General features: G+C 43.2%; 1 protein-coding gene across 1 annotated transcript; it reads right to left on the minus strand.

The window, feature by feature from the left end:
- Window positions 1–5,054: 5,054 nt before the first annotated feature.
- On the minus strand, window positions 5,055–8,909 carry LOC120643633 (disease resistance protein RGA5-like). Its single transcript, XM_039920048.1, has 3 exons — window positions 8,857–8,909; window positions 7,968–8,749; window positions 5,055–5,377 (listed from the first exon to the last, which is right to left on the minus strand). Exons 2-3 carry the CDS (start codon window positions 8,435–8,437, stop codon window positions 5,215–5,217), a joined length of 633 nt encoding a protein of 210 aa, XP_039775982.1. The 5' UTR covers window positions 8,438–8,749; window positions 8,857–8,909; the 3' UTR covers window positions 5,055–5,214.
- Window positions 8,910–15,295: the final 6,386 nt, after the last annotated feature.

Raw genomic sequence — 15,295 nt, forward strand, 5'->3', positions numbered from 1 at the left:
TGCATCCCAACCTGGGGGGACAGGATGGTGCCGTAGCGGTTAGTCTCGTTTTCAGTAGACCGGTGCCTCGGAGTCAGTCGGTCGACGGATCGGCGGGCGATGGGGCGGGTGGGTACAGGTGCACAACCCATGCAGGGTGAAAACTATACGTATAGCCGCGTACTCGGTCATGTACATTTCTACTCTTCTGTTACTTCATCTAGAGTAGTAAACCTAGATTTCTACCTCCCTCTAGTCCACTTCCCCCTGTGGAGTCAGATGAGGTGCAGGGAGAGGGAGTTCGCCCCGGGATTTGACCGGTGCCGGTATGGCCCGTGCCGGAGAGTGACAGATGACTTATATATTTATGTGCTCGCATAGGAAACCTCAGCCTATCCTTGGCTACTTTTTATACCCTATTGCATCCACTTAAAGCTTGCATGCGGATGGTGACGTGAACCTATCCCGTCCTTGGGGATAGTCTGGTAGATGTAGGATTCGACTCGCGGATCAAGCCCGAAGACGAAGGATGAAGCTAAGGACGGTTCGAGCTGCACTCTGAGCTGCCTGTGGAAAGGAGACATCAAGACGGAGAAAGCCCAGAAGATTAGCTACTGCTTCCGATTTATGTTTGTTTTCCCTTTAGCCCAAAGGGCTTGTACTCTGATTTTCGTACCACAACTCTCTGAGTTATGTAATAAATAAATCCGTGTAATGAATTTCAGCGTTGTATGTCTGTGATATCTAATTGAAATGAATTATGTATGTGATAGCTACTGATCCAGGGACTATCACGACGATACAGGGATTCGGGTTGTCCTTCCGGAAACCCGGGTCGTTTCAGCACACACAACGTTTTGGATTGCTCGAGTTTTGCAAGTTTCTTGGGACTACTCCAACCATTCTTAATTATAGATCATTTTAACTTTCTCTACGTATATAGATTTTGCTATGCACCTAAATATAAAAAGTTATATATTTAGAAAGTCAAAACAATATATAATTTGTAATGGATGGAGTTACCTACATAAACCAGGATCCCAACTAGCTTCCTCATCAAACCCTGGTCTTGGTTGGTCACCGGAGTTCTGATTGTTGGCACCAACACAATTCCAAAATCCAAAAACTGAACCAGAACCAGAACAGTATACCGAAATGCTCAAATTGACGAAACAAAAGGAAGAATTCTACATTAGCTTTTTTGGTTTGTGAACAATTAAACGTGGAAGAGTGAAAAAATGCAACAAAAAAACATATAAGCCAACGATTTCCGGTTTCCGGTATGCATACACGTAACAAGCTGACCTACCTCGCCGGAGCAGAGGAAGCAGATCAGAGTACTAAAAGCAAACTCGAGTTATTAAAAAAAATTATTAGTACAAATCAAGCGTGCAACTGTAATCAAACGCGTACACAACTAAACCATGAAGCAACAGTACAAATAAAAATGAAACATGTCCATAGTAACATTTCACGATAACAATATCTATATTTTCGAAAATGTCAGGTCTGACAAGATTATCCTTTTCGTCATTGCTCTTGTGGAGTTGCAATGGGCCACCCTGTAACCTTGTCCACCCATCTTGTTGTTTATGCTACCATGATCCATTTTCACACTTTTTCTAAGGAAAACACATGATCAAATATTAGAAGGCTACATGCTAGATCTCATAATATTTTCAATCTGCCCACTAGGGAAGTCTCTGCTGGAGCCACAGTATCTATGCCTCTATGGCAAATCCGGTAAATATTGAATATTGTAGCTTATGTATGACTTAATATGTAGCTAGATACGCCCATTTCTAAACTGGAGGAAGAAAACTGCTTTGCCTCCTTGGGAAAACAATGATACCTGCATCATTCACGGGCCTGCAGGGAGGAGAGAAAAACGTTAGGAAGAAAATATAGAGATAACTTATGAACTCTTTTCAACCTAAAATTGTCTAAATGGAAGAAACTATAGGTACCTGAAACCTAGTTATTCCCATTCCAACTCCTCCAGCGATGGATGGTTGGGATGTGCCTCTATTGCCCTCTCAAAGGAATCCTTTGATTCTGACTGGAACCCACCATTAGTTCTGCTAATGTGTACGCTTGTCAGGCAGGCAAGGTGCCCAATGCCAAAAGCGAAATTACCATTAGTCTGCGACCAACTATCGTATTCCATAAAGATGAGTACAAGTTTCTGTAGCTTTGGCATGGATCCGGCTTCAAATATCAACCCGAGGTCACCGGATTCGGTGGCAATCAGGAAATAAGTCAAGAAAGAGAATCCATGATTTGGGCTGATCCTAAGAGGTCCTCCTTTCGGTCCAGCCGCCGCATAGTCCTCTGCAAATAGGGTGAGTTCTTGGAGAGCGGGTAAGTTTCCCAGGATGTCAATATCTGCCTGCTGGATTTCAAACAAATGGAGCCATAATTTGTGGACGTTGGAAAATGAGTTCATCGATCTTGGAACCCTCAAGGGTATAGGAGCCCTCATGACAAGTTCCCGAAGGCCACGTAGAGCATAGAACCATGATTCATCTAAGTGGAAAGCAAACTCTTCCATCGGCTCCTCATATTCATATTCGTAACCTCCATCGGCCCGAAGAGAATAGAGTTTTTCATTGCCTAACTTGCGGATGGAAGAGACCAATTCTTTTATCTGCTCTTGAAAGTTTTCACCAGCGCTGAACAACCACAATTCTAGCCGCAGCTTCCTCAGGTTTGTTAGTTGACCAAGTTGCTGACAAAATTTAGTTGAGTGACGGAAGACATCAATGCCCTCCAACACTTGAAGTGCTTGCATGCCTCCAATATCATCCGGCAATATAATACCACTATCAACAGCTAGATGGACCAATCGTCAAAGCTGACAAATGGTTGACGGGATCTTAAAACCTGAGTAGTATAGAGATATTTCAAGTGTCTCTAAGAACTGTAGCTTTACTATTTCTTCTGGGAACTTCCTAATTCCTGTTTTGTGAAACCTCAGGTGCTTCAGGTGACACAAATTTCCTATACCAACAAGGTGATCTTCTAATTGCCGACAGCCTTCAAAGCTCAATGCACGCAAGTTCTTAAACTCCTGCAGAGATGGAAGTTTGACAGCAACCCCCAAAAGCAACAAGTGACCGAGCATTAGATAAAAGCAGATCTGTAGGAATTTCACAGCCACTCTGTAGAGACAATCGACGGGCCTTGTTTTGTGGATCAGGATGTACACCGGGTACACCAAGCAAAGTAACAAAGTTCTCTTCTTTGGACTTGGATATGACAAAATCAAGAATTGTGTCATGGACTCGACAGCGGTCCTTCCTATCAACAAAGTGAATACCCTCAGCTGGTTGGATTAGAGACTCCGATTCACGAGCTCATTGTAACACCTCTCTCCTAATTCATACATGGTTTGTCCATGTTCTTCAGGAATGAATCCCTCCACAATCCATCTCATAATCAAATCCTTCTTGTAAATCATGACATCTTCTGGATATATACTCAAATATAGTAGGCAAGATCTTAGACAAGGATTCAAATCAAGGTAACTAAATGACAGTATCCTCATCATTCCTTCAGCAGTAGGATTGCTTCCAAGTCCCTGGCCAATAGAATTTTGCACTTGTTCCCATTGGTCTTCCTGTCGGTTGTGAAAGAAAATCGGATGCTCTAGCCTAAGAGGGGGAGGGGGTGAATTAGTCACTCTAAAAACTTAGAAATATAGCTCCAACTAGTTTGCACAAAACTTAAACTAAAACATGCTATCTAGATGTGCAACTAGGTTGTTCTAGTGTGAAAACCCTATCCCAAAAGAGTTTAGCAACCTATAGCCTTTCCTATCAAGAAACTATTCTATGAAAGTAAGGGCACACAAATTGCTAGTATGAAATGCTGAAGCTTAAAGAGCGGGATAGGAGATAGCAAACTCTTGACGCGGGTGTTTATCCCGTGGTTCGGTTAGCCACAAAGGCACACCTACATCCACGTTGTTGTAGCACTCACTAAGAGTATTGCTACTCGGCCACCAAGTCTCTTCTGTGAACACAATCACGGTGACCTTGGCCCCGAGTTCCACTAAGGAGCTTCTCCACAAAGGATGTGGGTCTCCACGTCCCCCGCACAAAGATGTCGTCGCCGCTCCACACCAAGTCGGAGGGTCGATGACGTTGCCGGCGAGCTTCACGCTCCAAGGTGCCGGCGCACCAAGCTCTTGTTTTGGTTCGCTAATGAACCACAACACAAAGGCTCTAAGCCTTGCAAACTCACTCACTAAGAGCTAATCCTTTACACAACACTCTCAAAGTGTGCTAAGGGCTAAGGATATGATCTTGATGTTCTTGTATGGCTTGGAGATGTTCTCGGATGTGTATGAGGTGTCTTGGGACTCCAGCAAGCTTCAAATGGCCGGGGTGAGGCGTATATATAGGCCACCAAGTCTTGTAGCCGTTGCTCCAACGGTCAGCTGAAAATCTGCGTATCACCGGTTGAACCGATGCCTCTGGCAGGGGTAGCGTCGGTTCATCCGGTCACTCACAACCCGAAGTAGCCGTTGAACTTCTGACGGCTGACAAAGTGACCACCGGTTGAACCGATGTTTTGTACCGATGCATCACCGGTTCATCCGGTGCTTAAGAATCTTCTCCTGGGCGCTGACGTCATTGCACCGACGCAATACTCCGATGCACCGTCGGTTAAACCGGTGCTGAAGAAACTTCTCCTGGGCAATTGACATCGTCTCTGGAACATAGGACGCCCAATGCACCGATGCCCCCTTTTTGACCCGTCGGTTCAACTGGTGCCTATAGGCTGACTTGGCTTCGATTCCCTTCTGCACCAAACTTCATAGCGCCGGTTCATCCGACAAGCGTCGGATGCACCGATGCTTAGGCATCGGTTCTTCCGGTGCTGCGGAACCCCCGTAGGGGCCGCCCTTCGGGCCTTGCTACGCCTATCTTCTCTTTCTCTTTGTCATCACTTGAACCTAAAAGCCTGAGAATGATCATCTTAAAAATCATATTAATCCAAGTGTTGTGTTGTCATTCGATCACCAAAATCACTCGAAATGGCATAAATGGTGCCATGTTCGTTACAGGTTGGTTGCTAACAAACCAGATATAGCAAGAATTGCCAAGGGCAAACCACCACATTTTTCCAGTATCTTATCAGAAATTCTTTTGAGATGCGGTGGGCATTGCTGTCCATTACCAAATATTCTCCGAAGAAACAACCTTTCAGAGTCCACTGTGCTAAGAGGCATTAAGTTATAAACACAACTGCCATATGGGATGCAACTTGATTTGGCCACTTCACTTCACGAGTTGTTGTGATTATTTTGCTACCGCCACTATTTTTCAAAAAACCACATTTAATAATGTCCCACGATTGAACGTCCCATACATCATCTACTACGATGAAGTACCTGCATGTCAATTATGAAACATATTAGCATGCTGACATTATTATAAATGGTAAGAAAGCAAACAAATAAAGGGAACACCCTCTACCAAACAAATAAACTATGCACAATCACTTTCCATCCCCCTCCCAAGTTCCAAATTAATCTTACTATTAATAATTTGGAACAAGTCTCCATGTTATCCTAGTGATATATGCTAGAAATGAAGATAAATTCTAGAAAGTTTTAGAAAAAAAAAAGAAATACCCAACTATCGATTAAGTAGTTCTAATAATCTATCCATTAGATATATGTTGTTTCTAAAAAATGACCCATGTTTGTTTATTGAGAATACTCTAAAGTAAACCCTAGAAATCGGATCTAAATAAACCACATGTGCCATTACAAAAGCTAGTGCATCAACCCGTGCTATTGCAAAGGCTAGAAATGTGAGAGCGAGTAAGAAATTCATGAATAATTTAGGAACCATACCACATCAGAATTGCTTATATTTGCTTCTTCTAATTTATTCATATTCTAACATAATATTCGTATGGATATTTTCTTGTCTTTGTCTGGTTGCAGTAGATATCAGTTACTAATTACCCCCACAAATTTTTTCCATCCAATTCATGGTCTCCCCCTTTGCACCAGACCTTCATATGCGTTTGACGTGTTCAGACAAAATATTAGCATGAGTTATGTGTTCCATGTGAAAATACATATCACCATTTCTTGCGGCATACATATATATACATGGTGTAAGTGATGATATACATCAATACATCATGCATAGATACCTTTAGTTATTTTTTTCTGTACTAGCAATGACAAAGGAGGATAATTTAGAAGCATATAAAGAAGTGTTTTGCGATATATTTTTTATAATGGTATATGTAGCGACGACGATGCCGGCACACTCTTCCCCAACGACAACGTTATGGAACCGCTAGTGCTACCTCGACCTATGCACCCATGGCACCACGTCTAACCTCTGTGCTCAAGGATGAGGACGAAGCCTCCATGCGTAATTTCAAGGGTGCCTCCCCACACATGGCTATTGCCATGGATAGGGCTTGCACCACAGGAAGGGCAGAGGCCGGCTCCATGCCCATGATCACCTCTTAGCCAAGCCCACAAGCACCATGTGCAAGACAAACTTCATGCCCACCAACAGCAGAGGCTGTCGTCTCCTCCCTCCTTGTCGTCGTCTTCATCGCCCTCTTGATCCTCATTGTCGGCAGAGGTGGTGTCAGTATTTGCGAAAGGTAACAGTAATGTTTACACCATTGAAGTATTGCAACAATCTAATTTTCATCCTTCAACTATAAAATCGGATAAGGAAGGCTGCTCAGCTGTCAAAATCGGATAAATTTTACCCTTTGGATGGTTTCAAAGATGGTTTTTTATTTTTAGTAAAATTAAAAAAATTATGATTAGATCTAAAAATCTAAACTAATTCATTTAAATCAGAAAAATAATAAACCGGTACAAAAATTTTTACAGCAATGTAACCTATATATTGGTGCTCTATTTGAATATTATTTATTCAAAAATAATAGCCATAACTATAAGCAAAGAAATACTAGGAATATGAAAACATTGGATCCGAATAACTGAACCAATAGATAGGTTACATTTTTAGAAAAATACTAGCACCCGTTTGTATTTTTTTATTCTAAATGAACTACTATAATTTTTTTAGTTTAAACTTGAATATTTTTAATTTTAACAAAATAAAAAACCACCTTTGAAGCTACTCAAGGGCCAAATCTGTCCAGTTCAACAATTGGATGGCTCTCGTTATCCGGTTTTGTAGTTGAAGGTTGAAAATCAAACTTTTGTGATAGTTTAAGGATGTAAACCGGATATTTTCCTTTGTGAAAATCCTCCTTGCCCTAGATCGCTTTGCACCACAAACTCTGTGAAGGAGTTGGGATTGAATGGCAATGATGAGCTATGTCCCAAGCGCATGATCCCATGTGCACTCTTCTTGTCATTCGTCAATGTCGAATACACCATAGCTCTAGGTGGAAAGTCATGCATGGCCAGGTGGGAGGCGCTAACAACAGGGTTTTTGCAAGAAGAAGCTTTAGAGAGAAGGGATGTCCAAGCATTAGGCAGGGAGAGAAATATATGCATGCAAGGATAATTATCATTGTCAACTCACTGGAGCGTGTTTGATGTGTTTAGATGAAATATTAGCTTGAGCCATGTGTTCCGTGTGAAAATAGTTATCACAATTTCTTGCAGCATACATATGCACATGGCGTACGTGATGACATATATCATGCATATATACCGTTAGTTATTTTTCTATATTAGCAATGACAGAGGAGGATAATTTAGAAACATATATAGAGGTTTTTTGAGATGGATTTATTACAAATGGTAGATGTAGGTAATTAAAATGTGAGTTTAGAGCCTAGATTTAAGTCCATTTTAGTTACTAGGAAGTAGGAAGCTTATGCATCAGACCGCAGACCATAAGGTTTCATTGGATAATATTGGATATCAACTATCCATATAAGTCATACTCAATATTTGTATGCTGAACTTAAACCCAATAATATCAGCACGATGGATGAGCTGTTTTGCTGTTAAAATGACATACCTTTTATTTTCCAGGTACATGGAAATGGTGCCAATTAGAGATTCTTCAATCTCTGATAAGTGTCCATCATAACCCACTTGGCTGAGAATATCCTTGAGAATCATCACCATGTTAGGATGCCGAGAGACTGATACAAAAGCCCGATAGTCGAAGTGTTTTCCAAATGTGTCGTAAACACGACGGGCAAGAGTTGTCTTGCCCAATCCTCCAAATCCAACGATCGAGACCAACTTCAGTTGCGGCACTGGTGCATCTTCCTCTCCCCCATTCAACATCTTGATGATCTTCTCGGTTGGTCCTTCAATGCCTTCGAGCTCAGATGGATCCTTGTACTGACAGCTGACTCGAGGATCAACAGTTACATTGGTGGCTTTGCAGATGCTGTCGTCAATTCTGTACCCTGCACGCCGATCCGCCACCTCCTTGACTAGGGTCTCGAGACTCTTGACCTCTTTGATCATGGATGTCATAGGACAGCTCCCGCACCTGCTTCATCCAGCTCTTGGCTTGCTCGTCAGGTTCCTCCACCCGAGACATCTTCAAGAGGAAGGCGTGCATTGCCTCTAGCTCGGCCTGAAGGAACCTGATTTTGCCACGCACCCCCACGACCAGCTTGAACTCCTCAGTGAGCAGAGTTGCTAGCTTCCCCAGGACGAGGTTCAGGGCCCCCGTGGCTCCGCTCACGATAACGTGCTCCATGATCACTCACTTGTGCTCTAAAGTCTAGCCTCGATATAGATTGGTGTAGTTTCTGTTAGAAACAAGGCAGTGACTGGAACAAACTGAAAAAGGAAAAGGAAAAGATTTACACAAGATGTTAATTTAATTAGACTGCGGCTAAACTTGAGTCGAAGTAGCATACAATTCCCAACTGATGAGCTCTTCTTACACTGATGTATTCTTCAGAAAAACTGAAGGGGAAGCCGGATGTGGAGAGGAGAGTGTTGGAAATATTTCAGTTAAGATATTGTGATCTTTACTATTAAGGAAGCGTTTAAACCATCTAAATGCAATTAAGGGAACCTAATGATAAAACCCTAATGGGCTGTGATCAGTAGGCCCATTAGGCCCGTTTCCAGAGGCTGCCCCCCCAGCCCCACAGTGCCTATAAATATAAGGTCGTGGTTAGCACCTTAATTAACCCATTCACGTCATTCTAAAACCCTAGCCACCGCTAGTCTGATCGCTAAAGGCACTGGAGGGGTTTGGAAGGCCAAGCACTCCCGTTGGCGCCTGGAGGACGCCGATTCACCGCTGCATCTTCTACATCGACAAGAACGCCTACTTCCTCTACGGATCAGGCGTAAATGGCTGCTGCAACTGCTAACGCTGGTATAATGTTTACCAATTTATTCCGCATTAGATTGATTTGTCATGAACTAGGTTATGTTAAGATCTTGGGTTATTAGCCTCTAATGTTTAAGCCTGGCTAATTCTAACAATCGGTATCATGAGCCATCTTAACCTAGTCATGCACGGTCAATTTTGAGCCATGTTTATGCCTCTGTTTTCGTCGGTTTTAAGATGCAAACGTGCTGTGCATATTAGATCCTATTGCACAGTTAAGTTTGATTCACGGTTTAGATGCAATTAGATCCTGCAGAATGGCTTTTATGTGTTAATCATGCGTGATTAGATCTAAATCATGGTTAATTAAGTTTCTGATCACGAGATTAGATCTAATCTAATTCGGTTTAGGTCAAGTTTAAGATTAATCTTGATCTGTTATTGCTAAGTGTCTTGGATTAGAAACAAATCATTAATGTTTATGCTAATTTATGATTAAACCGAGGCAAATTGATGATTAGCTATGCAATTAAGGTTAGGGTTTGCTGCTACTTAATCTGTTCCCCAAATTAGATCCATGTTCATGTTAACTTCCGCGAATTTAAAGCCCAAATCTATGAGATTAGATGCATCAGTCAGCAATTAGAAGAAGGGGAGTCAAATTTCAGATCACATCAAGAAATCCCCAAATTTTCCATGAACCCTAACCCTAAGTGAAGCATCAGTTGCTTACCTGTCGCTTACCACTAATGCACGGGGCGCATGGCAGCCGAGCTCCGGGGCGGTGCATCAGGAGGGTAGCCGTCACCCGCGCATGAGGCAGCGGCCGCGCGGGGACGAGTCCGCCCCACCAGCACTGGGTGCGCGGTGCCCCTGGCACGCGCTCCGGGGCATGAGAGCCAAGGCGGCAGCCGGCGCTTGCGGCCGGGGTGGGCGCGCTGCCGGGCCCGCGCATGAGCACACGCGGCCGACGGCCCGCACACGCGCTCCTAGCGGTGCGCAGGGCGGCCACCAGGCGGTCGCGTGGCACGCGGCCCTGGGCGGCGAACCGAGCGTCCGGGCCTGACAGGCGCACGACGCAGGCGCTCCCGCGGGGCCCGCGCATGAGGCAGCGCGCGGCCGGCGGCCCGTGCGGTCGGCGCACCCTGGGTCCCGCGCGGCCGGGCGCGCATGAGGACGCGCGCGTCTTCCCGAGCGGCCTGGCGCCTGCTCCTCCACTGCAAGCGGTGGCGGCTCGGTCCGAGGGACGAAGAAGGAAAGGGAATGGAAGTGATTTAGGGTTCAGACATCTCTCCACTTTTTTATATGAAACCACATCAGTTTGTGGCCCTTGGATCATGATGAACGGTCCATATTGCTCCGCATTAGGGTTTCGCGGGATGGGCCAAATGGCCAACTGCACAGTTTGGGCCGTGCGCATGGGGATGTTTTTGGGCTGTTTTTCATGAGTTTTAGCCCATTTAATGTTAAAGCCTTATTCTTTTACTGTTTCTTATGATTTAAGCTCAATTTTAATTGTTGTTATGTTTAAAGGCTTTAATTATTTCTGTTGCACTTATTATTACCAGCATTATGTTAATTAATTTCCATGAGTTATGTAAATGCTTTTAATCATATTTTAATTGCATTTATTCACTGAAAATTATGCTCATCCACCATAAGCAATTAAGATGCACTCTATTTATATGGAACCATCGGGAAGTTTATTTAGAGCACTTGTAATTAATTCTGACCATCGTTGATTTAATTACGAGTTTTAATGATAAATTTCATTTGTTTTCCCCATCGGTGATGCAAATTGAAATTTATGTATGATTTTAATCAGACCATCGTAGGGTTAATATCATACTTCTTATGTGCATCTTAATTGTGAGTTTAATTAAGTTATTGTTCTCATGATTTTCAGTGAACACTGTGACGAGCTACCTGAAGTCCATTGAGCCCCTAAATGGCACCAACTACCCCAGCTGGTATAAAGATGTTCAGGTGGCCATTGCTGTGTGCGAGTATGATCTCGCCTTACGTCAAGACAAGCCAGCAGAGCCCGCTGATCCCAATGGTGATCGTACTGCCATTGAGAAGTGGGAGAGATCAGACAGGATGGCCAACATGATCATTAAGAACACGATCACTCCGGCCATCTGTGGTGCTATTCCTGATAAGGACAAGGATGGTAATGATCTGAGCGCCAAGGCATACCTTGCCAAGGTGGAGGAGAACTTTAAGAGTTCTTCTAAGACTTATGCTAGCACCCTGATCATGAAGATGCTGACTTCACAGTATGATGGGCAAAGTGGAATCAGGGAGCACATTATGAGCATGTGTGACATGGCAAATAAGCTGAAGACACTGGATATGGCTATCTCTGATGGTTTTCTGGTGCACTTCATCATGACTTCACTGCCAGTACAGTACAGTCCCTTCAAAATAAGCTACAACACTCAGAAGGCGACTTGGAGCATGGCTGAGCTCATTAGCTGCTGTGTTGAGGAAGAGAAAGGCAGAAAGCTGAGAGGATGAAGGATGCTGTCAACATGGTCAGCGAGCGCTTTGGGCGTGTTAGCATGAGCAACACTCCTAAGTATCAGGCTGAGTCTGGCAGCAGCAGGCAGCATAAGAGAAAGTTTAAGGGCCATAAGAGCAAGGCCGTGTCACATAAGAAGACCTCTAATGAGAGGTTGTGCAAGTTCTGCAAGTCACCTAAACATGAGCAGAAGGATTGTCATGGATTTAAGGAGTGGCTTAAGAACAAAGGTACAATTACTGATTATGTATCTTTTATTGATGAATCATTCTTAGTGAATTTTCCTCCTAATACTTGGTGGATTGACTCAGGTGCCACTGTGCACATTTCCAATTCACTGCAGGTATTCAGTTCGATCCGAACTATAAGAGAGGGGGAGCGAAGTCTAAGAGTGGCTGATGGCAATGAAGTGAAGGTTGAAGGCATTGGGAGCTTCAATTTGGAGTTACCAGGCGGCTTCAACCTTAGTTTGCATGATGTTCTTTATGTTCCCAGTTTGAAGAGAAACCTTATTTCTGTTTCGCGTTTAGATAAGTCGGGACATATTTGTGAGTTTAGCAACTCTATGTGCAACATTAAATTTCATAATTTAAGTGTGGGCCTTGGTCATTTGCAAGGTGATCTTTATTTGCTCTCTCTTGATAAAGTTTATTCTGCAATGAATGTGGATGATGTATCGCATAAGCGTAAGCGTGATGATGAGACTTCTTTGAAATTGTGGCATTGTCGTTTGGGCCACATTTCGAGTGGGAGAATTGAGCGTCTCATAAGAGAAGAGATACTCCATTCATTAGATCTCTCAGACTTAGATCAACAATGTGTTGATTGTATTAAGGGGAAATTCGCTAAGACAATTAAGAAAGGAGCTACTCGGAGTTCGGGCCTATTAGAAATAATTCATACTGATATTTGTAGCCCGTTCCCAGTAAAGTCTGTTGATGGTTTTGACTCGTTCATTACTTTCACAGATGACTTCTCTCGTTATGGTTATATTTACCCCATTCGTGATCGATCCGAGTCATTAGATAAATTCAAAATATTCAAGGCCGAAGTGGAAAATCAGCATAATGTCACTATTAAATTAGTGAGATCGGATCGAGGTGGTGAGTATTATGGGAGACATGCTCCATTCGGCCAAGTACCTGGACCATTCGCTAAGTATCTTGAAGAGAATGGTATAAAGGCCCAGTACAGTATGCCGGGCGAACCACAGCAAAACGGAGTTGCTGAGCGTCGTAATCGTACACTAATGGACATGGTACGTAGCATGCTTAGTTATTCTACTTTGTCTGTGGAGCTGTGGATGGAAGCATTAAAAACAGCTGCACACATACTTAATCGTGTTCCTTCCAAATCCGTACCAAAAACACCTTATGAGTTGTGGTTTGGGAAGAAACCATCGCTTAATTATTTGCGTGTGTGGGGCTGTCCAGCCGAAGCTAAGTTATTTAATCCACAGCAAAAGAAATTAGATGATAAGACGGTGAGCTGCTATTTCATCGGATACCCTGATAAGTCTAAGGGATACCGATTCTACTGTCCTAATCGTTTCACTAAGTTCGTTGAGACCAGGCAGGCTGTATTCCTAGAGGATGCAGGAATCAGTGGGAGCTTTCCGAGGAGGGAAATTAATCTTGAAGAAATACGGGCTGAGCTTCCCATCCCGGTGATTCAAGAAATAGTAACACCTCAGTTAGTGCCGTTGTTCGTTCCTTCCGTTCAGAGTACACCATCTGTTCAGATTACGCCTCCTGTTCAGAGTACTAGCGCTGCTCCGCCTGTTGAAGTAACTCCTGATCCTGCGAGCGAACAACAAGCTGAGCAAATGGCGCCTAATGCTGAAGTTGAGAACCCTGTCGAGGTGCCTCAGACTGCACCTCAGCCTGTTGAACCATTAAGAAGATCACAGCGGGCTAGGAAACAGATAATTTTCCCTGATTGTGAGACATACTTAAGTGAAGACATGTATGATATTGGGAAAGCTGATGATCCTAACTCGTTTAGAGAGGCAGTATCATGTGAGAACTCTGCCAAATGGGTTGAGGCCATGGAAGAAGAGCTTAAGTCCATGAGTTCCAATGATGTTTGGGATCTGGTAGATATTCCTAATGGAGTCAAACCAGTAGGCTGTAAATGGGTCTACAAGACTAAACGTGATTCTAAAGGGAATGTCGAACGATTCAAAGCAAGGCTTGTAGCCAAAGGTTTTACACAAAAGGAAGGGATTGATTATAATGAAACCTTCTCCCCTGTGTCTAAGAAAGATTCATTCAGAATCGTTATGGCGCTAGTGGCTCATTATGACTTAGAGCTATATCAGATGGATGTCAAAACTGCGTTCCTTAATGGTGACTTGGATGAGACCATCTTCATGGCACAACCGGAAGGTTTTGTTGTGAAGGGCAAGGAATATTTAGGATGCAGACTTAAGAAATCCATTTACGGGCTTAAGCAAGCGTCAAGACAGTGGAACCTTAAATTCGATCAAGTGATTAAGAAATTCGGATTTAAAGAGAATGATGTGGATAATTGTATCTACACTAAGATAAAGGGTGGTAAATTTATAATTCTAGTGCTTTATGTGGATGATATCCTATTAGCGAGCAGCGATAAGCGTATGCTGCATGAAACAAAGGGATTTCTTTCATCCAATTTTGATATGAAAGATCTTGGTGAAGCCTCTTATGTTCTGGGCATTGAGATACACCGAGATAGGACCAAAGGAGTACTAGGATTGTCTCAAAAAGCATATATTGAGAAAATGCTTAAGAGATTTAATATGGATAAGAGTAAGGCCACACCTGTTCCATTAGCAAAGGGCGATAAGTTTAGTGAAGCCCAATGTCCTAAGAACCAATTGGAATCAGATGAAATGAAGGACATACCTTATGCTTCAGCTGTCGGAAGCCTGATGTATGCACAAGTCTGTACGCGTCCTGACTTGGCATTTGCTACCGGAATGTTTGGAAGATATCAGAAAAATCCCGGAAAGGTCCACTGGGTTGGTGTCAAGAAGGCATTACGTTACTGCCAAGGCACTAAAGACTTCATGCTCACATACAGAAGATCAGATAACCTTGAAGTTGTGGGTTATACTGATGCTGACTTTGCTGGATGTGTGGATAGTAGGAAATCTACATCAGGATATATCTACACGTTAGCTGGTGGAGCTATATCATGGAAAAGCTCTAAGCAAAGTCTAGTTGCAGCGTCGACGATGCAAGCTGAGTTTGTGGCATGCTATGAAACAACTGGACAGTCTGTTTGGCTTAAGAATTTTATTCCAGGCCTCAGGGTAATTGACAGCATTACGAAACCTATAACGTTATACTGCGATAATCAGTCTGCAGTATTCTTTTCGAGTAACAACAAGTCAAGTGGTGCTTCCAAACACACTGACCTTAAGTATCGTGTTGTGAAAGAAAGATGCCAGGATCGAACCATTAAGATTGAGCACATAAGAACTAATTCTATGTTAGCGGATCCGCTCATTAAAGGCTTACCACCGAACGTGTTT

Source organism: Panicum virgatum, chromosome 8K, assembly GCF_016808335.1.
Source record: "Panicum virgatum strain AP13 chromosome 8K, P.virgatum_v5, whole genome shotgun sequence".
Lineage (NCBI taxonomy): Eukaryota > Viridiplantae > Streptophyta > Magnoliopsida > Poales > Poaceae > Panicum > Panicum virgatum.

Bases quoted from the DNA above. Each gene is read 5' to 3' on its own strand.
- LOC120643633 (XM_039920048.1), bottom strand. From the start codon at position 8,437: ATGACATCCATGATCAAAGAGGTCAAGAGTCTCGAGACCCTAGTCAAG. The intron at 5,378-7,967 runs GTATGTCATTTT...ATTGACATGCAG, and splicing joins ATGTACCTGGAAAATAAAAG to GTACTTCATCGTAGTAGATG.